Source organism: Oncorhynchus tshawytscha, linkage group LG07 (assembly GCF_018296145.1).
Source record: "Oncorhynchus tshawytscha isolate Ot180627B linkage group LG07, Otsh_v2.0, whole genome shotgun sequence".
Lineage (NCBI taxonomy): Eukaryota > Metazoa > Chordata > Actinopteri > Salmoniformes > Salmonidae > Oncorhynchus > Oncorhynchus tshawytscha.
This window is the reverse complement of record NC_056435.1, coordinates 32,238,165-32,263,963: the sequence shown is the minus strand read 5'-3', so window position 1 is coordinate 32,263,963 and position 25,799 is coordinate 32,238,165. Positions and strand designations below refer to the sequence as shown.

At 42.8% G+C, this 25,799-nt stretch overlaps 1 protein-coding gene across 1 annotated transcript; it reads left to right on the top strand.

Annotated features, from left to right (window-relative positions):
- Positions 1–3,610: 3,610 nt before the first annotated feature.
- LOC112254380 (DNA topoisomerase 1-like) lies at positions 3,611–24,980 on the top strand. The gene is made up of 21 exons (XM_042324300.1): positions 3,611–3,762; positions 4,220–4,244; positions 8,334–8,421; positions 8,727–8,835; positions 9,007–9,044; positions 9,148–9,231; positions 9,499–9,577; positions 9,665–9,759; positions 9,944–10,059; positions 10,178–10,299; positions 10,419–10,541; positions 10,698–10,885; positions 11,058–11,202; positions 21,575–21,718; positions 21,796–21,981; positions 22,135–22,203; positions 22,389–22,503; positions 22,733–22,860; positions 23,131–23,225; positions 23,317–23,466; positions 23,680–24,980. Exons 1-21 carry the CDS (start codon positions 3,730–3,732, stop codon positions 23,780–23,782), a joined length of 2,235 nt encoding a protein of 744 aa, XP_042180234.1. The 5' UTR covers positions 3,611–3,729; the 3' UTR covers positions 23,783–24,980.
- Positions 24,981–25,799: the final 819 nt, after the last annotated feature.

The following is a 25,799-nucleotide window of genomic DNA, read 5'->3' as shown; positions in this document are numbered from 1 at the left end:
TGCTCACTTGTGCACCGATGCCTCCCATTCCTCTTTCTATTCTGGTTAGCGCCAGTTTGCTCTGTTCTGTGAAGGGAGAAGTACACAGCATTGTACGTGAACTTCAGTTTCTTGGCAATTTATCGCATGGAATAGCCTTCATTTCTCAGAACAAGAATAGACTGACGAGTTTCAGAAGAAAGGTCTTTGTTTCTGGCCATTTTGAGCCTGTAATCGAACCCACAAATGCTGACACTCCAGATACTCAGCTAGTCTCAAGAAGATCAGTTTTATTGCTTCTTTAATAAGGAGAACAGTTTTCAGCTGTGCTAACATAATTGCAAAAGGGTTTTATAATTGTCAATTAGCCTTTTAAAATGATCAACTTGGATTAGCTAACACAATGTGCTATTGGAACACAGGAGTGATGGTTGCTGATAATGGGCCTCTGTACGTCTATGTAGATATTCCATTTAAAAAATCTGCCGTTTCCAGCTACAATAGTCATTTACAAAATTAACAATGTCTACACTGTATTTCTGATCAATTTTATGTTATTTTTTAATGAACAAAAAAAAGTGCTTTCTTTCAAAATCAATGACATTTCCAAGTGACCCCAAACTTTTGAACGGTAGTGTAGGTAATGCATTGATCTACCATGAAACTTCAATTAACTCTCAAATAGGCACCTGTCCCTTTTAATAGCCGGGCAAAGGCATGTATTTCAGCAAATAAACACTTGTTTCAAATAAATGGATAGTTTACAAGGTTAACATGGACACAGCTCTGATATTCCCAAAGTCATGTGCATGCAAAATATATTTTTTATTCTGTCATCGTTGCTATCCATGGCACCACCAAAAAGAAAACAGGACATCGCCGACCGATACCGCTCTCCATGGTGCTGAAGTGCAAAATCGGAGGTATTTGATTGACAGCCTATTCTTTGCAAGTCTGGTCTGCAATGGATGTGTTATTCTAATGTTTATACTGATCACAAACAGCATGGTAGTCTTTTCAACATTTTATTGAGAAATAGCTGAATGTGCGGGGGTACAGGTTAGTCGAGGTAATTTGTACATGTAGGTAGAGGTAAAGTGGGGGTACAGTGACTATACATAGATAATAAACAGCGAGTAGCAGCAGTGTCAAAACAAAGGGAGGGGATGGTCAATGAAAATAGTCCGGGTGGCCATTGATTCATTGTTCAGCAGTCTTATGGCTTGGGGATAGAAGCTGTTAAGGAGCCTTTTGGATGAAGACTTGGCCCTCCGGGTACTGCTTGTCGTATGGTAGGAAGGAGAACAGTCTATGGCTTGGGGGATTGGAGTCTTTGACCATTTTTTGTGCCTTCCTCTGACACCGCCTAGTATTATAGGTCCTGGATGGCAGGAAGCTTGGCCCCAGTGATGTACTGGGCCGTACACATTACCCTCTGTAGCGCCTTACGGTCAGATGCCGAGCAATAGCCATACCAGGTGGTGATGCAACCGGTCAGGATGCTCTCAATGATGCAGCTGTAGAACTTTTTGAGGATCTGGGGACCCATGACAAGTCTTTTTATTCTCCTGAGTGGGATAAGATGTTGTTGTGCTCTCTTCACGACTGTCTTGGTGTTTTTGGACCATGATATGATGAGTTTGTTGGTGATGTGGACACCAAGGAACCTGAAACTCTTGACCCGCTCCACTACAGCCCCGTCAATGTGAAAGGGGGCGTGTTCGGGCCTCCTTTTCCTGTAGTCCACGATCAGCTGTTTTGTCTTGCTCACGTTGAGGGAGAGGTTGTTGTCCTGGCACCACACTGCCAGGTCTCTGACCTCCCCCCAATAGGCTGTATCATTGTTGTCAGTGATCAGGCTACCACTGTTGTGTCTTCAGCAAACTTAATGATGGTGTTGGAGTTGTGCCTGGCCATGCAGTTGTGGGTGAACAGGGAGTACAGGAGGGGACTAAGCACGCACCCCTAAGGGGCCCCCGTGTTGAGAATCAGTGTGGCAGATGTGTTGTTACCTACCCTTACCACCTGGGGGCGTCCCTTAAGAAAGTCCAGGATCCAGTTGCAGAGGGAGGTGTTTAGTCCCAGTGCCCTTCGCTTAGTGATGAGCTTAGTGGGCACTTTGGTGTTAAACGCTGAGCTGTAGTCAATGAACAGCATTCTCACATAGGTGTTCCGTACAGGTGGGAAGGGCAGTGTGGAGTGCAGTAGAGATTGCATCATCTGTTGAGGCGGTATGCCTTTAGTAGCTTACACCACTGGATATTCTGTTTTAATGCACAAAGGAACCTGTATCTGATAACATGGCCCTTTGGTGTGTGCAGTGGCAATTTTAGCATGTAAATCTTGGTGAGGCAAACTCAACAACAACAAAAATGTAGATGCATTCCATTAAAGACTGGGCTCCCGAGTGGTGCAGCTGTCTAAGGCACTGCATCTCAGTGCTAGGGGCATCATTACAGACCCTGGTTCAATTCCAGGCTGTATCACAACTGGCTGTGATTGGGAGTCCCGTAGGGTGGTGCACAATTGGCCCAGCATAATCTGGGTTAGAGTTTGGCTGGGGTAAGCCAACATTGTAATGTGCTCACTTAAACATGAAGGTGGCGCGGTGGTTTTGTCATCGAAGTCTGGCATTCTCTGGATTTATGGTGGGAACTCGGAAAAGAAACACACAGCCACTCCATTGAATAGCAGTCTACTGATACTGATTGCTTTGCACTGCTTGCAGTTAGCCACTGATTCCTTCCAAACGACTCATTGTTGAATTTGCCATTTCCAACTTGTTGTGTAATCTTTATGTCCAATGGCCGATGAGCACCGATACGTTTCATCTATAAATTTGCTTCATTATTTCTCTTCAAATGACAAGGATTAAAAAGGATTTGACAGTAGATTGTCGACTTGCTTTATTATGATGACTGCTAGCTAAGACTTTGAAAGTAAGATGTTGACATGATCAGTCCAATCAAAGCTACTGTAGATATAACATGATTTGATGTCATTCTATCTGTGGCCAATGACATTGAGCCTTCTTGGATGGGCACTTCCAATATAACTCTATGGCAGAAAACAAGGGGCTAAAATTTTCAAGCTCTAACCTTAGACTTGGGGGTGACATACTGTCCCATGAATGACAGAAAACTGAGCCAATCATGACACAAAACTGAGCCAATCATGTGCAAAGCTCTGTATTTTCTGCTGGCTTGCCCCACCACCACAGAAAGCACTGAGCTAGGCTGAAACACCTGCATTTTGGAGCTGCTTTACTCAAGAAAGCAAAACAGAGACCATGTTTTATTAACTCAATCCATTTTTTCTTGTTATATTGTTTGCAAACTGATATGTGACACGCCAAAATAACAAGCAAAACAGGCAAGCCCCCCAAAAATATAATTATTACTTTTTTAATTTACCTAAAAATGTGAGGTTCAAAACACCTTCCCTGAATGACGGCTCGCCACTGGGTGTGTGCTGTGTGGCACCTTACTTCTAGCTGGTTTACAGTAGTATGCATGTTCTGTGGAAACCAGAGGAAACGACATGGACCGAAGAACACTTTTAGAGGGAGGGGCTACAATTGGCCAACGCGTTTCCCCGCCCATTTAAAAGACATGAGCATGCGCATTTTCATAGAACTCGGACTTAAATCTTTTGCACAACTGTTCCTTTCTTCATACTGTCCGTGTCAATTCGCCGGCGTTTTCTTCCCGTAGGTTTCACACATTGTTTTTAACAGATCAAGAACTGGAAATGAGTGGAGATCATTCTCACAACGATAGCCAGGTAACCTTTGGAATATTTTGCAGTGTCAGTTGTGTAGGATATTAAAACCGCTTGCTGTTTTATTTGCCTCAGCTACACTAACTTAGCTAGCTAACGTTAGCGAGTGACCTAGCTAGATAACTTGGCTAGCTAATCGCTGTGAACTGTATATAATTGGCTGCTACAAACGTGACAGTAATATTTAAGTGTTGTCGTACTTTTTAATCCTGTTATGTGATTTTCACAATGTCGTTAACGTTATGTCCACACAATTGTAAACTAACTTTAGCTAACTAAGCTAAGGCAGCTAATTGCTGTTGAAAGCCATATAAGACCAGTCACTGGCCAGCCATCACATCAGGGTTGCTAGATAGCTGACGTTAGGCTAGCTAGCTGTTAGACAGAGTTCAAAGTTAAATATCTAGCTAGAAAGCCATCAACTAAGATGCCTAATCAATCTTTGTTTTAAAATTTGCAGATCGACTCCGGCTCTCGGGTCAATGGTAAGTGTGATGTGTCAACCTGAAATGTCACAATGATTTTTCTCCTTCGAATTCTGACCTGTCCGCAGACTCCGCACAGTTAGCCTGCGATCCATTTAGCATTTTAATATGTGATCTTGCCTGTATGTACTTTAACTATTGCTAAATGAATGGCATCTTGAGGACATTTTAAAGTTGTCTGAATCTATTTACTAGCTAGCTAGCTTGTGCTAGTTCGCTAGCCAGACTGATAGTTTAGCAAAGGACAGAAATGGCGTCCAGAGACTAAGTCCTCTGCCTCACTCACAAGCGCCTATTGTTCAAATGGGTGGCTCTTTAATAGTTTTTAGACATTTTATAATCTCGATCTGAACATAGATTCATAAAGACCTGGATGTGTTTTATTGGTATGTCAAATTAGATTTTGTTGTTGGCCTTCGTAAAATGCCACATTCCGGGTCTGAAAGTAAGTGTTTGGGGGTTGAGGACTTAGTCTCTGCGCCATTTTCTTTTTTCTGACTGTAGAAAACATAGCTGAAGTGCAGATGGCGGTGATATGGAGGCGAAACACGCAGGAGCGTTTGGATCAGACATGATTCACAGTGCTGAAAGTAGTACAATCATCTGATAGCCCAATTTAGCTTAAACAGCATTCTGGTACAGTCTTACCTGAATTTATTATGGATAGCTACTGTTTCTTCATAAAAAGGCACATTTACTTTAGCTAGTTGTAAACCTATGGAGTATTTAAGTAACACCCTTGCCAGACTTCTTGTACAACATATTATAGCAGTACATATGTTACTACCATATGTCTGTTATATATATTGTTTAGGACTGAATTCATTGATAGCTTTGTTGCCATTGCCTGACCCACATGGCTACTGAGATCTACCTAAAACAAGTAAAAACCCAGCAGTGGTATTTAACAAGTATGAATGACCTTTCGGGGGTCTCACAAGCTACATGCTTCCCCTTGCCACTAAGTAAAAATTGCTTTTCTGAAAGGTTCTCTACCTGAACAATGTCAAACAAGTCATGTCAATACAGGAGAATGTATTTCCTATGAACAAGGGTTCCACTACTAGGCCTTAGGACATCATGGTTGGCTGCCACAACATCCTACAGCTTTTGACCGACCAAAAATCTTTCCCAAGGAGTCTTAAGTGTCAGCTTCTATGTCCAGATAGAGGGTGGGTTTTGACATGCAAAGAAGCCATCGCTCTCAATTCGGATGTAAAGTTGTTAGAACAGTGCATTGACCCCATTTTCTAATGTGGCGTGTCTCATAACAGCCTTTCCTGTTACATTACAGCCTTTTTTTAAATTGATTTAAAAAAATATATGTTTCTCAATCTACGCACTACCCAACAAGACAAAATCAAAACAGCTTTTTAGAAATTTTAGGGACGAGAAATGTAAAAAATTAGACATGATTTGGAAAGGCATGCCTGTCTAGAGAAGGTCCCAGAGTTGACCGTGCGTGTCAGAGCAAAAAACCATGCCATGAGGTCGAAGGCATTGTATGTAGAGCTCCGAGACATAATTAGGTCGAGTCACAGATCTCGAAAAGGCTAACATGTAGGCAGTATTGAAGGTCCCCAATAACACAATGGCCTCCATTCTTAAATGGAAGGAGTTTGGAACCACCAAGACTCTTCCTAGAGCTTGCCATCTGGCCAAACTTAGCAATCGGGGAGAAAGGCCTTGGTCAGGGAGGTGACCAAGAATCTGATGGTCACTCTGAAAGAGGTCCTCTGTGGAGATGGGAGAACCTTCCAGAAGGACAACCATCTCTGCAGTACCCCACCAATCAGGCCTTTGTGGCCAAATGGAAGCCACTCCTCAGTAAAAGGCACATGACAGCCTGCTTTGAGTTTGCCAAAAGGCACCTAAAGACAGACCATGAGACAAGATTCTCTGGCACCATCCCTACGGTGAAGCGTGGTGGCAGCATCATGCCGTGGGAGGATTATTATTTTTGTAGTGGCAGGGACTAGGAGACTAGTCATAATCGTGGCGAAGGCGAACAGAGCAAAGTACAGAGCTCCTTGATGAATACCTGCTCAAGACCTCAGACTTGGGCAAAGGTTCACCTTCCAACAGGACAACCACCCTAAGCACACAGCCAAGACAACACAGGAGTGGCTTCGGGACAAGTCTCTGAATGTCCTTGGGTGGCCCAGCCAGAGCCCGGACTTGAACCCGATCGAATATCTCTGGAGAACCCTAAAATTAGCTGTGCAGCAATGGGACAGCTTGAGAGAATGGGAGAAACTCTCCAAATACAGGTGTGCCACACTTGTGACATCATACCCAGCAAGACTCAAGGCTATAATCGCTGCCTCAACAAAGTACTGGGTAAAACGTCCGACTACTTACGTAAAGGTAATATTTTTGAATACAAATGTGGAGGAAGTCCAGGTCTAAATACTTTCCAAATGTAGATTCATTCCTTGATTTGCACTGATGTATTGCATTTAAAATCTACATGAAAAGCTGTAATGTACCCTCATCCTATCACTAGATATTTGTAAACGGTGCAAGCCACTGCAAGTGCTTGGCCCAATACTGTGATAGAATTTGATAATTTTATAGCTTGTAAGAACTATAGCCTACATTCATTCTGCAATCCCTAACTATTTTTGCCTCTAGGGTAACTTTGTATCCTATTTGGTTGTAAATACAGTATTGTGCTCATGATCTGACGATCAGAGATGTTTAGTTTATTGTTGTCTGAACCAGGAGCTTGCTGTAGGGTATAGAACCTTGTTACTGAGTCACTTATTTTTATGCCTCACACCTTTTCAAAACATGCCTTGATGGCAATGCATGAAAGTAATTTAATGTATTAAGTTTCTTTGGCTGTCAGCTCGTTTGACTCAAGTGCCTGTGTCTGTCTGTCAACTAGAGAAGATTGGAGTTAAGGATAATAAAATGTGGACAAGCAATATCAGAGCGGCATAGACTAAGATGCAGTAGAAGAGTATAGAATGCAGTATATACATATGAGATGAGTATTGAAGCTAGACTAGGCCTGTTAACTTGTCTTGCTCCCCTTTTTCTTTCATGTTGATACTGTGTCCCAGTAAAAATGTACCTTCGCTGTCACTGCGCACTAGGAGGAGCTGTCTTACCATGTAAGGCATATCCTCTCCCACAGCACAAATTCATAACTTCATCTGCCCACAGTACTCCCAATCCTCAGTCTGACCTGAATTTGTGAAGGGTGTTCTATTGATGGTGTTTGGTCTGTCACAAACAAGGGCCCCAAAATGCAAATCTACCTCAAGTTAACGGGATAAGATGGCCCTAATCCAAATGCTACCAGTACCAACCAGTCATTTTATTCTGGTTGACACATGCCCACACAATCTGACAGGCAGTATTCAGATTCCCACCTGGGTGGTGGATGAGGGCTCTGAGCTTAGAGCGGGATCGTGCCTATCTAGTCATGCATTCAGACATTACAACACTATCTTCCCATGTCTTTTTATGCACTTGTGTATTTATTTTCTCACTCTGCCTGTTGGGGACTTTATTTTGAACTACCTGTTTAGTTTTCACCACGAATCTTGTCTGAACTTGTTTTGAGTGGTATCGTTTACCCGTTGTTCCTGGTGCGGTAGATGTCTTTTTGTTCTTTAGTTTTGGCCTGCTTTCACCTGCCGGGTTTAGAGATGGGTTGGAGAAGGTGGGTATTTTTCCTTTGTCAATAGAGATCACCAGCTCGTAGTCCTAAAACCCGGAAATTACTTACCTCTGGTTTGTTCGGCCATTCCTTTGGGGAAAATTAATGGGGGAGGGATATGGTTTGGGATAAACCCTGAAATAAGATCAGAGGTTAACATGAGCTAGAGAGACCTTAGTCAAAGACCTTTATGAATTATGAAGCTTTTGTTGTTTTTTAATTATACAAATGCTTCAAAATTCAGTGACATTTGGGGATTCTCATAAAACAAAACTAAGGTCTCCTAAGCCTGTGGCTTTTATCCCAAAACTAAGTTTATTTCCCCATATGCTTTATGTAATGAACCATAGTGGAGTTGGTGCCTACAAAAAGACACCATTGCTATTGCTCTATGGTCATCATTATTTTTCTCTTTGCAGATTCTCACAAGCATAAAGATAAGTACAAGGATAAAGAACACAAACACAAGGACCATAAGGAGCGTGAGAATTCAAAATATGGAAACAGGTATGAGTCACCACTCTTAAGCAGGGTTGCATAGGTAAATGAGTGTCTAGTAATGGAAGGGGAAATCTAGTGCGCTGGGGCAGTAATTTGACACCCAAACATTTGCTTTGACGAGCTCTTTAACGTTGGTGTTTGTATGGTCGTGTCTAAGCAGGTTGTGCATGAATGAGCATAGGGCAAGAGTCACTTTTTGTTGCTCTAGTCTAGTAAATCCTAAACATTCTCGAGTTAGTCAATTTCCCTATTGGTATTTAGGTCTAGTAACTGATCCTGATGGAATGTTTTTGTAATCTGTCAAATTCCAGTGACCATAAGGAATTCTCTGAAAAGAAGCATGGAGAAAAGGAAAAGGAGAGAATTAAGCACAAAGATGGCAGCACAGACAGACATAGGGAAAAAGACAAGAGGAAGGAGGTGAGGGTGCTAATTTGTCCCATAGAGATGGCTGCATTGCTACCATTTTGGTTTAGATGTGCCAATCAGTATGTCAATTTATTTTTTTTGTCCAGTCTCACCTTCAGTGCAAACCGTAATTTATAGCGATTAACAATATGCATGTTTTAATTCTTCGTTGTCATCTTGCAGATCAAGCCGAAGAAGGAAAAAGAGAATGGCTTTTCCAGGTACGTTTTTAGTTTATTGTACATTTCTGCTGTATACAATTGCTGGTTACATATCTGACTTCAAAATGCACAATGAAACTAAATGTTTGATTTCTATCACCAGCCCTCCTCGCATTAAGCCTGAGCCGAACAATGATGATGTCTACCACTCTCCCAAGTCCCTGAAGAGAGAGCGTGACCATGATGAGTAAGTAGATCTGGACTGACTTCTGTCAGCTGGCCCATTTTATTCCTTTGGCCCTGTTGTATTTGTACAATGAAGATTTTTAGTTTTAGTTGCCATGTTTTGACCAACCACATCTGGTTTGTCCTAATTATGTTGGGAAATCTAATGTTTGGTCATTGTTGGCTTTGCAAGAACTCCCCAGGTTTCTTTTGGTGTAGAGAAGACCAAGATCGTTGTTGAATCTACCATTGCATTCCGGCCTCACCATAAGGTTTTTTTTTTTTTCAGAACTGAATTCAAACCCAAAAAAATTAAACTTGAAAATGACAAAGTGGACAAGAAGGCAAAGAAGAGGAAACAAGATGAGGTATGGGAAATGTTCAGATTAATATTGGCTCTATTTCAATGATCCCTTGAGAGAAAGACTCAAGCGTTTCTTCTGTTTATTGTAAAGGATATCAAGCCCAAAAAGACACAGAAAAACAAGAAAGGGGAAGTTGCTGATGGGAAAAAGAAAGCAAAGAAGGAGCCTGAGGAGAAGTGGAAGTGGTGAGTTTCATAGTTGCCCGCCAGCTGTGTTGCTACAGACTTGTTGTGAAGGCACACTGACTGAGTGGTACTTTGTTATGGAATGCTCAAATATGGATGTTCTGTGTATCTTTGTTGGACAAAGTAATTTGTGCATCAATCATTTCCTTCTCACCAATCTACATTGTACCCGGTTGGACTACAGGTGGGAAGAGGAGAGGGCAACAGATGGTTCCAAATGGAGTTTTCTAGAACATAAAGGCCCAGTCATGGCAGCACCTTATGAACCTCTTCCCAGCAATGTCAGATTTTTCTATGATGGTAAGATTAATACTCAAGTGCTGCTAATTCTATGACACTTGGTCTATCTATGTGGTTAAGTTGCTCAGTGGAAATCGTGGGATTGGCTGATTTAACAAGTCCGTTGAAATCTAAATAGGGAAGCAGATGAAGCTCAGCCCCGAAGCTGAGGAGGTAGCCACCTTCTTTGCCAAAATGCTGGACCATGAGTACACTACCAAGGACACCTTCCGGAAAAACTTCTTCAAAGATTGGAGAAAGGTAGGGGATGTTCAAGGCTGTATACTTTGGGTTTGCAAATTACCTGCTTATTAAAAATCTCATTGGTTTTAATTGTATAGTAATTCATGACTTGTCTAACTTCATCCCCTCTCCTACAGGAAATGGCCTCTGAGGAGAAGTCTAAGATTACAGACCTGAAGAAGTGTAACTTCAATGAGATGGGGGAATACTTCAAGGCTCAGTCTGAGGCCAGAAAGGCCATGACTAAAGATGATAAACTGGTGAGCTAGAACAATACTTTATTTTTTAAACACGACTGTCCAAAAGTTCTACCCTAGGCGGCAGAGAATGGTAATACATAGTATCTTCAGGCTGGTCCTGGGTGCTACTGACTACCAGATCTAACTGGTTTGACTCTGGTTCTCTGCTTGTTGTAGAAAATCAAAGTGGAGAACGAGCGCCTCCTCCAGGAGTATGGCTTCTGCATCATGGATAACCACAAGGAGCGCATCGCTAACTTTCGCATTGAGCCCCCGGGTCTATTCCGTGGCCGAGGAGACCACCCCAAGATGGGCATGCTGAAGCGCCGCATCCGCCCTGAGGACATCATCATCAACTGCAGCAAGTGAGTGAGGGGGTCCTGGTTGCAGGTGGCAATATGAACATATTGATAGAAAAGGCTTTGTTTTCTACAAGTGTTTTCTGGATTACTTTGACACATGGGCTGCTTGTTTGGACCTGATTTGTGCATCTGAAGACTTGCTCTCACTCACCCACTTTGTATGTCTCTTCCACAGGGGCTCCAAGCACCCCAAGCCTCCCCCTGGCACCAAATGGAAGGAGGTGCGTCATGACAACAAGGTGACCTGGCTGGTGTCGTGGACCGAGAACATCCAAGGCGCTATAAAGTACATCATGCTGAACCCCAGCTCCAGAATCAAGGTAGGTTGACTAGTAGGGGCATCTTCATTATGGCTCATAGTGGATGCAGAGACATCGGGGTACTTTAGTCGTTTAATATACTCTCACTTGAGATGCCAATGGCCAGGGCTTGACTGCAACCAAAACACTTGCATTTGCGTCTAGGGATGTGACAAATGGAAACATTTTAACGTTTAACCCTTTAGACCAAATAATTCTAGAATTCTGCTGTAGATTACTGAGAATTTAAGAATTAATTTTCTCACATTTCAAACAGGCATAACTTGTAAACTAGAGGTTGACCGATTAATCGGCATGGCTGATTAGACTAACAGGCTGACCAGCTGTTACGCGAGTGCAGCAAGGAGCCAAAGTAGGTTGCTAGCTAGCATTAAACTTATAAAAAAACAATCTTAAAATAGTCACTAGTTAACTACACATGGTTGATATTACTAGTTTATCTAGCTTGTCCTGCGTTGCATATAATCAATGTGGTGCCTGTTAATTTATCATCGAATCACAGCCTACTTTGCCAAACGGGTGACGATTTAACAAAAGCGCAATCGTAGCACCAATGTACCTAACCATAAACATCAATGATTTTCTTAATCAATACACAAGTATATATTAACCTGCATATTTAGTTCAAAGAAATTCATGTTAGCGGGCAATATTAACTAGGGAAATTGTGTCACTTCTCTTGCGTTCAGTGTAAGCCGAGTCAGGGTATATGCAGCAGTTTGGCCAGCCTGGCTCATTGTGAACTGTGACGACCATTTCTTCCTAACAAAGACAGTAATTAATTTGCCAGAATTTTACATAATTATGACATTGGAGGTTGTGCAATGTAACAGTAATATTTAGACTTGGGTGCCACCCATTCAATAAAATACGTAACGGTTCTGTATTTCACTGAAAGAATAAACGTTTTGTCATTATTATAAATATATAAATCGGCCAATTAATTGGTTTGGGCTTTCTTTTTGTCCTCCTATCGGTGTTAAAATGATAATCAGTCGACCTCTATTGTAAAGTCATGTTTTTTTAGCTAACTTTTAAAGGGTACATCTTTTAATGATGCCACATGTCAAAACGAATAACACTGTCTTCCATTGTCTAGACACTCACAAAACCACCGAGTATTTAAATTGTAAATTTGACTAAATGACTCACTCAATGTACCAAGTATAATATTATACTAAAATATTATTTACATAATACAATTATCCAATGTGGCCAAAGAACAATATTCAGAAAGTATTTCAAAACCCACACAAAGTAGGCTGATTGACAACGATTCTTACTTCTGTAACAATGCAAATAACTACTTCATGTAGGTAACCTTTTCCAGATTTAGTACAGACCAGGCCTGACGATGTTGAAATAGTGGCCTACTTCACAATTCAGTGAAATGTAACAAGTATTAGATGGAGGCAGATGACGATACAAAACAACTGTTCAGAGACACAAGATTTTTGTAGTCCCAATTTCACATTTCAGTCACTTTTAGTGTTTGCATTTAACCTACATGTCATGGAACTTCTGGAAGCACGCCCCCATCCTGCAACGTGGCACAGAACACCTAGAGCACCCAAAGGAGGTTTCTACACCTCACTCTTTGCCCTGTGTTCACTCTGGATTAGAGGTCGACAGAGTGATTTTTTTCAACGACGATACCGATTATTGGAGGACCCAAAAAGCTGATACCGACTAATCGGACAATTTTTTTAAAACATGTATTTTATTTGTAATAATGACAATTGCAACAATACTGAATGAACACTTATTTTAACTTAATATAATGAAATGTTCAATTTGGTTTAAATAATGCAAAAACAAAGTGTTGGAGAAGAAAGTAAAAGTGCAGTATATGCTATGTAAGAAAGCTAACGTTTTAGTTTCTTGCTCAGAACATGAACATATGAAAGCTGGTGGTTCCTTTTAACATGAGTCTTCAATATTCCCGGGTAAGAAGTTTTTTAGGTTGTAGTTATTATAGGACTATTTCCCTCTATACCACTTGTATTTCATTAACCTTTGACTATCGGATGTTCTTATAGGCACTTTAGTATTGCCAGTGTAACAGTATAGCTTCCGCTCCTCCCTGGGCTCGAACCAGGAACACAACGAAAACAGCCACCCTCGAAGCAGCATTACCCATGCAGAGCAAGGGGAACAACCACACCAAGGCTCAGAGCGAGTGACGTTTGAAGTGCTATCAGCGCGCGCTAACTAGCTAGCCATTTCACATCGGTTACACCAGCCTCATCTCGGGAGTTGATAGGCTTGAAGTCATAAACAGCGCAATGCTTGATGCACAATGGAGAGCTGCTGGCAAAGCGCACACAAATGTTGTTTGAATGTTTATGCGCCTGCTTCTGCCTACCACCGCAAAGTCAGATACTTGTATGCTCAGTCAGATTATATGCAACGCAGGACACACTAGATAATATCTAGTAATATCATCAACCATGTGTAGGTAACTAGTGATTATGATTTTTTAAAATAAGTTTAACTAGCTAGCAACTTTGCCTGTTACGCGAATGCAGTAAGCCGTCTCCTTGTGGAGTGCAACGAGAGGCAGGTCGTTATTGCTTTGGACTAGTTAACTGTAAAGTTGCAAGATTGGATCCCCAAGCTGACAAGGTGAAAATCTGTTCTGCCCCTGAACGAGGCAGTTAACTCACCGTTCCTAGGCCATCATTGAACATAAGAATGTGTTCTTAACTGACTTGCCTAGTTAAATAAATAAAGATTTAAAAAATAAATAATAATTGGTGTCCAATAATACAGATTTTCGATTGTTATGAACTTAATCGGCCCTAATTAATCACTCGACCTCTACTCTGGATACACACACAACACCCTTTCTTGCGCCCTTCAAACCTCACCTGCTTTCAAATTGAGTTACAACTCGGTACACACCCTGGTGCCAGTCTTGGCTCTCCTTTTCCTGCCACTGTAGCCATATCAAACTGAATGCGCAAGCTGCATTTTGAAGGCCTTCAGGGACCAGCACCTGTGGTTTCTGGGAAGGGACCTTTTCAGGGTCCCCCACAATGTATGCATTGTTGAGCATCCCCAAAAACGCATAATTCCAACTTCTGCCTGTGCTTCAAACATTGTTTGGTCAAGATGGTCAACCTGGAGCCTCCCAGGTGGCAGAGTGGTCTAGGGCACTGCATCGCAGCGCTAGCTGTGCCACTAGAGACTCTGGGTTCGCACCCGGTCGTGACTGGGAGGTCTGTGGGGACGACGTGCAATTGGCCTGGCGTCGTCCAGGTTAGGGGGGGTTTGGCCGGTAGGGATATCTTTGTCTCATCGCGCACCAGCGACTCCTGTGGCGAGCCGGGCGCAGTGCGCGCTAGCCAAGGTCGCCAGGTGAACGGTGTTTCCTCCTACACATTGGTGCGGCTGGCTTCCGGGTTGGATGCCCGCTGTGTTAAGAAGCAGTGTGGTTGGGTTGTGTTTCGGAGGATGCGTGACTTTTGACCTTCGCCTCTCCCGAGCGTGAACGGGAGTTGTAGCGATGAGACAAGATAGTAACTACTAATGATTGGATACTACGAAAAAGGGGGTAAAATATGGTCAACCATTTCTTGTTGTAATCATTACAAGCTCGAACAGGTTCTACCACTTTTTTTTTTTTTTTAACTCCAAAGCCACTGTCACTTTAGGTCCATGCTGGGTGAATGGGGAGACTTAGGGCAGGCGCACGTGTGTGCAGTCCCTCTGCTTCATCCTCTTGTTCCTCACTCCCTCTTCCTTGCTTCACTTCTCCCTCCTTGCGCCACATCTCTATCTCTCCCTCCAATCATCTCTAACTCTTCCTCCCTGCCTTTTGCTGTTGAGCCTTGACTCTCCATCACTTCCCTCACTTTCACTTAACTTGAGGAACAGAGGGAGAGGAGCAACAAATAGGATACAATTGTGGTCAGGAAGGTAATCTCTTGTCACACTCGCTCTTTCTTCCTTCCTTTTTCTCAACCATACTGTCCTTCCTAATAAGGGGTTTCCATAATAAATTGTGATAGTGACACTCCTCCCATTCTCCTCTCTCGCACACATCAACTCTTGCCTGACAGACTAACTACAGAGTTGACCAATGTTAGCTGATTAGTTATGAAACTGGGACCGTTTCCTAATGACTTGCATCAGTAGAAACAACACACACAAACTGGACAGTTCTCAATCTCTTCAAAGACCCAATCATGTACACAGTTGTGGCTGCTTTGTGTGATTGTCTCTACCTTCTTGCCCTTTGTGCTGTTGTCTTTGCCCAATGTTTGTACCATGTTTTGGGCTGCTACCATGTGTTGCTGCCTTGCTAGGTTGTCTTAAGTCTCTATGTAGTGTTGTCTCGTCGTGTCCTATATTTTATTTTTAATCCCAGCACAGTCCCCGCAGGAGGCCTTTTGGTAGGCCATCATTGTAGATAAGTATTTGTTCTTAACTGACTTGCCTAGTTAAAAAATAAGAGACCAAACAAGCAACTTGTTAGCTGGCTAATGTAAAAAATAACCAACTCATGAGCTCCACTGTGCTGACATCCACTACCCTAACATGACAGTTAAACTGTCAAATAATAGGAAAACGGGGCAAAGTACAGCCTATGAATATCTGCACCAAGCAAACATGACAAATGATAACCTAAACCCAACTGATAACTGACTCTAGCCTTCATTTCGGTGGCTAGTTAGCTGGTTGTCTGTATGGCTAGCTCGAAAGTGACAGCTGAGGTTGATGCTTTGAGTGCAGCCCTATTTACTGCTACTCAATTTCTTGCCTGACAGATTAGCTAGTTAAACAACCAACTAGTTAGTTGCAGTGTGTAGCTGTGTATATAGTCAGCTATTTCCACGAGACTGAGCGCAATCATTTGAGCTCAAGGGCTGATGTGCTTGCCTGTATCAACCAAATTATCATGACATGATTTGCTAATATGAGAGCTAATTCCAAATTTCACAGCATCAAACATCGACAACACAACATCTGCTGTTTTAAATATTTCACTCACCTCGTCAACGCTTTTCAAAGTGCAAGGACCAGTCGCATCCGTATCACCAACCAACATACACAGCCTCTTTCACAGTGAAAAAGTAGTGTCCGTTTCAGCGCCGTCATTTTTGCTTAATCAATAAAAAGAGTGTACCCTGTTTCTTGACAACCACGTGAATACGACAGCAGGTTGTTAGCAATTTTATTGTGCGATAGACAGATTCCTACAAAACAAAGATGTTCGTGGACGCTATATAGTAATTTAAAGGTCGACTGCCTCTCTGGTTTCTAATTATTACACAGAACCAAAACCGGCTGCGCGCTTGCGTCAGCGTGCATACAGTGGGGCAAAAAAGTATTTAGTCAGCCACCAATTGTGCAAGTTTTCCCACTTAAAGATGAGAGGCCTGTAATTTTCATCATAGGTACAATTCAACTATGACAGACAAAATGAGAAATCCAGAAAATCACATTGTAGGATTTTTTAATGAATTTATTTGCAAATTATGGTGGAAAATAAGTATTTGGTCACCTACAAACAAGCAAGATTTCTGGCTCTCAGACCTTTAAGAGGCTCCTCTGTCCTCCACTCGTTACCTGTATTAATGGCACCTGTTTGAACTTGTTATCAGTATAAAAGACACCTGTCCACAACCTCAAACAGTCACACTCCAAACTTCACTATGGCCAAGACCAAAGAGCTGTCAAAGGACACCAGAAACCAAATTGTAGACCTGCACCAGGCTGGGAAGACTGAATCTGCAATAGGTAAGCAGCTTGGTTTGACGAAATCAACTGTGGGAGCAATTATTAGGAAATGGAAGACATACAAGACCACTGATAATTTCCCTCGATCTGGGGCTCCATGCAAGATCTCACCCCGTGGGGTCAAAATGATCACAAGAACAGTGAGCAAAAATCCCAGAACCACACGGGGGGACCTAGTGAATGACCTGCAGAGAGCTGGGAACAAAGTAACAAAGCCTACCATCAGTAACACACTACGCCGCCAGGGACTCAAATCCTGCAGTGCCAGACGTGTCCCCCTGCTTAAGCCAGCACATGTCCAGGCCCGTCTGAAGTTTGCTAGAGAGCATTTGGATGATCCAGAAGAAGATTGGGAGAATGTCATATGGTCAGATGAAACCAAAATATAACTTTTTGGTAAACTCAACTCGTTGTGTTTGGAGGACAAAGAATGCTGAGTTGCATCCAAAGAACACCATGCCTAATGTGAAGCATGGGGGTGGAAACATCATGCTTTGGCGCTGTTTTTCTGCCAAGGGACCAGGACGACTGATCCGTGTAAAGGAAAGCATGAATGGGGCCATGTCTCGTGAGATTTTGAGTGAACCTCTCATCAGCAAGGGCATTGAAGATGAAACGTGGCTGGGTCTTTCAGCATGACAATGATCCCAAACACACCGCCCGGGCAACGGAGTGGCTTCGTAAGAAGCATTTAATGGTCCTGGAGTGGCCTAGCCAGTCTCCAGATCTCAACCCCATAGAAAATCTTTGGAGGGAGTTGAATGTCCGTGTTGCCCAGCAACAGCCCCGACACATCACTGCTCTAGAGGAGATCTGCATGGAGGAATGGGCCAAAATACCAGCTACAGTGTGTGAAGACTTACAGAAAACGTTTGACCTCTGTCATTGCCAACAAAGGGTATATAAAGTATTGAGAAACTTTTATTGACCAAATACTTATTTTCCACCATAATTTGCAAATAAATTCATTAAACCTACAATGTGATTTTCTGGGGGGGAAAAAATCTTTTGTCTGTCATAGTTGAAGTATACCTATGATGAAAAATTACAGGCCTCATCTTTTTAAGTGGGAAAACTTGCACGATTGGTGGCTGACTAAATGCTTTTTTTGCCCCACTGTACATTAATTTTGTCCCCCTACACCAAACGCGATCACGACACGCAGGTTAAAATATCAAAACAAACTCTGAACCAATTATATTAATTTGGGGACAGGTCGAAAAGCATTAAACATTTTTGCCAATTTAGCAAAGTTTTAGCTTGCACTTGCTAGCTAATTTGTCCTATTTATAATGGAATAACATATATTCCTACATCTATTTTGCAGCGCACGAGACATGAGCGGTGTGGTCAGCCTATTAGACTAGCATTTTGTTTATCGGTTTTCATTAACTCCCTAACATGCTGACCAGACTGGACACGTTGCGGGAGCGAGCATCACAAAATACATTTTGAAATCCATGTTATTCAATTATTGCACCCAACGAGCGTCTGCGATGCCAAAGGCGAAGATGGAACTCCTTTTTCTGACCCAGATTGCGCTGCAAGTCCTGCCTCTCCTCATTGGTTTATAGAAGCAGGTACTCACATGGGTGATTGGAAGACGAACTGTTTTGCCGGTTGTCGTGGTAATACTATGAAAGTGTAGCTGGATCACCATATAAGTTCAAAGATAAATGCCTGGAAGGAGGAGAGATGACTAGAAACGATTCTGTTGGCTGTTTTTGTGTGGATTAATTGTCGGAGTAGAGGGCATTTCAGGTAAAATAACAACTCTATGTTTATATCCCAGGACAAATTAGCAAGCAACAAAGCTAGCTAAATGGGACAAATTGGCTAGCAAGTTTACTAGCTAAATTGCCATGTTTAATGCTTTTCGACCTGTCCCCAAATTAGTGTCATTGGTTCAGTTTGTTTTGATATTTTAACCTGCGTGTGGTGATCGTGTTTGGTGTAGGGGGACAAAATACATTTATGCACGATGGCACACGTGTGCAGCCGGTTTGGGTTCCATGTAAGGTCGAAGTCCGTGCCCCCCAGTGAATGTAATAGCATAATCAAATCTGCAAAATAATCGGTTTTAAGCAGTGTTTTTATTTTTTGCATTAGATGCGACGAAAGCAACAGCGGTGTTGGTCAGACCATGAGACATCCCAAAAATCGGCCTAATCACAATTGTCTGTAGCGTCCGAACAGTTTGGCCTACAAACTATTATGACCCTTCTATAGAAAGATGACTCTCAATGGTATTCTCAGTCTGTATTTTACTCATCTGAAGTCAGTACAGCTGATCAGCCAACTTCTGTCTAACATCCAAACATTTTGGCTACACTAACATTCACCCCTGTGGAAAGGTGACTCTCACGGACACGTACATGTCGGTTGTTTTGCTCTGTGATGCCCACAGACTTGTCTGAAGGTACCTGTTAACATTTTATGGAAGTATATATGGACACTGCTTAGTGCCAAAAATAAGGGGTTAAATGATTTCTTCTTTTTTTTTTTTTTTTTACAAATGCTTGTTTATCTCTGATAGGATAACTTAAGAAAACTTCCCAAAAAATATTGGGGTGGATCTGTTCCATGTAGTGAATGTTATTCAATGCGTTTATGGACTAAGTTTTAAGGCCAAACACATTTTCATGTTTTTATATATTGTTTTATACTTCTAGGTGCCTTAATTCCAAATCAAATAGCCAAATTGTCCTTGGTATGACTTTAAAACAATTCCATGGTTTTGGGTTTCACGGTGTGTCCCTAACCAGATGGTTAAGCATCATCTCTACCACCATTACTGTACCTCAATTCCAAAGTTTTAATTTCCTTCACTTTCTACAAGTATTGCCATACAGGACTTTACTGCTATCACGTACCTTTCTCTGCCACTTTTCCGAAGTTAAAGACGATGACGTAATTGGTCTACTCCAAAATAATTGATTCCTCGGCTCCTTGCATGTCGACTCCCTTTCCTGAGTGTCAAGAGTCTGTGTGCGTGTAAACCCCCCCCCCCTTTCCCGCCCCTTTTTTAAGGACCCCGTCTTTCAAAGATCATTTGTAAAAATCCAAATAACTTCCCAGATCTTCATTGTAAAGGGTTTAGACACTGTTTCCCATGCTTGTTCAATGAAACATAACAACCTTTCCACAGGTGCATGTTCATTAAGACACTAACAGCTTACAGACATTAGGCAATTAAGGTCAGTTATGAAAACTTAGGACACTAAAAGAGGCCATTCTACTGACTCTGAAACACCAAAAGAAAGATGCCCGGGGTCCCTGCTCATGTGTGAACGTGCCTTAGGAGTGCTGCAAGGAGGCATGAGGACTGCAGATGTGGCCAGGGCAATAAATTGCGATGTCTGTACTGTGAGATGCCTAAGACAGCGCTACAGGGAGACCGGACAGATAGCTGATCATCCTCTGTGGCAGACCACGTGTAACACCCGCACAGGATCGGTACATCCGAATGTCACACCTGCGGGACAGGTACGGGATGGCAACCATTGCCCGAGTTACACCAGGAATGCACAATCCCTCCAGTGTTCAGAATGTCCCCAATAGGCTGAGAGAGGCTGCACTGGGGGCTTGTAGGCCTGTTGTAAGGTCCTCACCAGACATCGCCGGCAACAACGTTGCAGATATCGGCACACACCCACCATTGCTGGACCAGACAGGACTGGCAAAAAGTTATCTTCACTGTCGAGTCGCGGTTTTGTCTCACCAGGGGTGAAGGTCGGATTCGTGTTTATTGTCGAAGGAATGAGCGTTACACCGAGGCCTGTACTTTGGAGCGTGCTCGAGGTGGAGGGTCCGTCATGGTCTGGGGTATTGTGTCGCATCATCTGCCTGCAATGACATCAAGCTCAGTCCATCTCAAAGCTGTGCGTTACAGGGAAGACATCCTCCTCCCTCATGTGGTACCCTTCCTGCCGGCTCATCTTGACATGACCCTCCAGCATGACAATGCCACCACACACAGAACGAGCAGTATGGCTTATTTCCTGCAAGACTGAAATGTCAGTGTTCTGCCATGGCCAGCGACGAGCCCAGATCTCAATCCCATTGAGCACGTCTGGGACCTGTTGGATCGGTGAGTGATGGCTAGCCCTCCCAAGAAATGTCCGGGAACTTACAGGTGCCTTTGTGGAAGATTGGGGTAACATCTCACAGCAAGAACTGGAAAACCTGGTGCAGTCAATGAGGAGATGCACTGCAGTACTTAATGCAGCTGGTGGCCACACCAGACTTACTTTTGATTTTGACCCCCCTCCCTTTTGTTTGTTTTAGGGACACTAATCCATTTCTGTTAGTCACATGTCTGTGGAACTTGTTCAGTTTGTCTTAGTTGTTGAATGTTATGTTCATACAAATATTTACACATTTGCTGAAAATAAACTCAGTTGAGAGTGAGGACGTTAATTTTTTTGCTGAGTTTAGTATATAGTTCTGGTGCGCGAGCGGAGTGTGCCATTTGCGGTGAATAATCTACAACAAGTAGCCTGTATAGGCCTAGCGCTGGAATATGTTTTTTGTTTTTTTGTGTAGGACATTGCATTCACTGATGGCCATGTAGGCCAATTTGATTAATCAATCTAGCAACAATTCATGGTGGTTTGTTGGTTCGCAGGGAGAAAAGGACTGGCAGAAGTATGAGACAGCCCGAAATCTGAAGAAGTGTGTGGAACGGCTGAGGAACCAGTACCGTGAGGACTGGAAGTCCAAGGAGATGAGAATCCGACAGAGAGCCGTGGCACTCTACTTCATCGACAAGGTTAGACTGCTGCTCTACTCACTCACTCAGAGTTCCAAGTTTGGTTGTAACATGTTCCCTGTGGTGCTGTGCCCCAGTTGGCTCTGAGAGCAGGTAACGAGAAGGAGGAAGGAGAGTCGGCGGACACAGTGGGCTGCTGCTCCCTCAGGGTGGAACACATCAACCTGTACCCCGAGAAGGATGGCCAGGATTTTGTGGTAGAGTTTGACTTTCTGGGTAAAGACTCCATCCGCTACTACAACAAAGTCCCAGTGGAGAAGCGGGTAAGGACTTCGTCAAGAATGTGCTTTTAGTTCAGAACATTTTCTGTCTTTCCCCTGTAGTTGAACTACAATGGTTTCCAGATTCCTGTCCAGAGAATGCTTGCTCCCTGTTATTGTTACGAGTTGTAAATATTCTGTCCTTCTTTTTATTAGGTTTTCAAGAACCTGCAGCTGTTCATGGAGAACAAGCAGCCAGAGGACGACCTCTTTGACCGGCTCAATGTAAGAACGAAACAAGAATTTTGTGAGGAAGGACTTTTAATACACATTATTTGTGAATTGCAGTGTATTTATTTGACGTCGCTGGAGTGTGAATGCACTAAGACGCGTGTGGGAATTGGATGTTGTCTCGTAATTCTGCCCCTCTTGTATTCTGTCATATTTTCTCATGGTGGTGTTCTCTCCAGACCTCCATTCTGAACAAGCACCTCCAGGAGCTGATGGATGGCCTGACGGCTAAAGTGTTCCGTACCTACAACGCCTCCATCACCCTTCAGCAGCAGCTGAAGGAGCTCACCAGCCGTAAGTCATCAAGGCCGTGAGCATACCCGTGGCAGAGGGTCTGAGAATGCACAACCTGCCCAAAACACACTTTTTTGAATTGGTATGACCCGAGGTGAGACCTGCGAGCTTCATGGAAGACATGAGAGCTCCGGAATGTTGTAGATATGTGTGCAGCTGGTCACTTGTAATACGGTGTAAAGTTTATAGCAACTGTTGTAACAATGTCAATTTTCTCCTCTACTTGTAGCTGATGAGAACCTTCCAGCCAAGATTCTATCGTACAACCGGGCCAACAGAGCCGTGGCCATTCTGTGTAACCATCAGAGGGCCCAACCCAAGACCTTTGAGAAGTCTATGCAGAACCTCCAGACTAAAGTGAGGCACTGGGGGGGGCAGGCACACACACACACACACACACACACACACACACACACACGACTATTCTAATGGTGCTTTGCCAAAGACTGGCTTTTGTTTAGGATGTTTGATTTGTTTTTAGGTGTTTGTCAGCTGGATGCATACTCTTCCCTTGGTTATTTTAGGAGTACTTGTCTCTGGAATATCAGTCTTATATGCACATAATAATAATCCAGTTGTACATGGCGTTTACTTCAAGATTGTTAACGTTGATAATAATTCTATCAGATTGATGCAAAGAAGGACCAGCTCTCGGACGCAAAGAGGGACGTGAAGAGCGCCAAGGCTGACCTCAAAGTACGGCGGGATGAGAAGTTCAAAAAGTAAGTATGAAGATACGATTGGCCTCAGGCATCCACGGGTACTTTTGTGCTGGAATGGAGATGTAGCCGGTTCCCTCCCTTGCTCCCCCAGAGCCGTGGAGACCAAGAAGAAGGCTGTGGAGAGGCTAGAGGAGCAGCTGATGAAGCTAGAGGTGCAGGCGACGGACCGCGAGGAGAACAAGCAGATCGCTCTAGGCACCTCCAAACTCAACTACTTGGACCCGCGCATCTCTGTGGCCTGGTGAGACATGACCGCAAACTTGTTGACAAACCTGCACAACGTCTTACACCCGCCGTTGCTTGCCCCTTGATCCGCACCCACTGTTCTACGAGTAAATGTTGACTCGTGGCTGTGTCTTAGATTAGTTAAAAGTAGTGAGTTAAGGGGTTTGGTGTTGAGGGAGTAAACTCCTGCAGTGTTGATTGCTCTAATATCCTTCTGCCATCTTCCTAGGTGTAAGAAGTGGGGTATCCCTATCGAGAAGATCTACAACAAAACTCAGCGTGAGAAGTTTGCCTGGGCTATCGATATGGCGGAGGATGACTATGAATTTTAAATCCTGTTTGCGGTTTTAATTATGCGATTTGTATTTTATTTTATTGGATACTTGTTTCTATCTTAACTGATTACACCCGATGGCCAGCCTGACAAGGGAAAAGGTGTGCACTCAACAAGCATGGTGAGGAAGGACTGAGCAGGGGTCAGGATGTATAGGCCATTACAGATGGGAGGACGAGGTGGGATTGTCTTTGAAGGTCCGAGTCGATGGCTGAACTATACCCACACCCAAAGGTGAAACGGTAATCCCAATGATTGGATGAGAACCAGTGGATGAGCTTTTTTGCCTTTTTGGTTCTCTTTGTCTTCAGCCACATGCACGACCTGAAGATGTCTGAACTTTGAACTCTGGGGTCCTATATCTACTGTATTCAACAAAGAAATGACTGCTTCGCGTATTCCATTGTTTTTTTCTTTTTCATTTGGTCTATTTTTAGCCCTCCCATATTAATGGATTCTATATTTTAATAGAAGAGGAAAGTAAAATCATGAAATGAATTCCTTATGTACACCCATGCGCCTTTTGAGAAAATGAAATGTGAGCTCTAGGTATGAGAGTTGTGGGGGGGGACCATGAAAGTGTTTGGGTGAGTGTGATGTTTTAAACTGGACTATGTCGATTGTGTACCATGAATGAGAATGCTTTGACAAGCAAGGGGAGAAATGCTAAACCCATGTCAATATTTACCTAAGCAAGCTGAATGTGACTCATTTGTTTTACAGTATCTATCAGGGACTTATTTTCAATGTGAACAAATTATTATTATTTTTTTTTTTTCTCCCCTTGTGTTGCCAGCATTCTCTGAATCTTTCTGCATAGCCCTGTCTCGCTCTGGTTTTAATTTAATCATTTCTGATTGTTTCTGAGAGGGGGGACAAAACTCCCTTATCTGTTACTTGAAAAAAATAATATTTTAATGTATTTTAAGTTAATGGAAAATGTTTTTTATTTTGTTAAAGGGTGTGAGGGATATCAACTTTGCCAAAAATGTTGTTACAATTTTAGGCAGTCATTTTTGTTTAAAGACTGAGAACAAAGAAAGTTAACAGGAGTTTCAATGTGAATTATCCATTCATTTTATTCCACTCATGTCTCAGAGGAAAGTTGGTGTTTGTAGCAGGTAACTTCCTTTTCTGTCATAGCCTCCAATCATGTTTTATGCTCATTGTATATTGAAAATAAAACTCCAACTCTACACACTGGGTCTATTTTGTGTTATTGTGACACTTGTTGTTATTGTGGCTTTGCACCAAAGGGCTTTTTTTTTTTTTTGTCTCAAACGTCCTTGACTTAAGTTGTCTCCGTCACTATGTTCACCCTGCTGACAGTCACTTTTCAACATACATTTCTCATTTAGGTGTACTGTGGTAATGTTTCAAGAGGCTTCCTGTGTTCCCAGAACCCAGTGTAATAACAAGCTCTGTCTACCCTGAGAACAGGAGGCCCCAGGAAGCATCCCCAATGCCTGTTGATTTTGGACAAGTCGCTATAGGAGGGATCAGGCAGGGTTTGGCACAAGCCTGACTCTCATGTTTGGATTTAACGCCATGAATCTCTTATCAAATCTTGACATCTTTAATTTGTAATGAATAGATTTCGCTTGCAAATTGAGCCTCTGACAGACTGTGCAGTGACCATGGCTAAATTGCGAGCCCAGTTAAGTGCAGATGTCAAGCACCGTACAAGTGCCTTGTGTAAGTTTTAGTATAGCATAACATGAGTGCAGGTGTCTAAGCTGGTCCATTTCCGATTAGTGCTTCCCAGCTGGGATCCATTCAACATGAGCAGTAACTGGCTGACTGGACTGATGAACTTGGAAATACTTTGTAGCCATTCTGACGCATGCTGTTCTTTGCATTATTCAAAAATGTCAAATCAGTGAGGCAAACCTCTGCAGATATTAGGATTGTGTTATTAATCGCAACAGAAAGGTATCTTTAAACACACATTTCATGTCCCTAGCCTTGAGTATGGAAAATGATTCAAAGGTGAAATGCCATATTGAGAGTAAGCT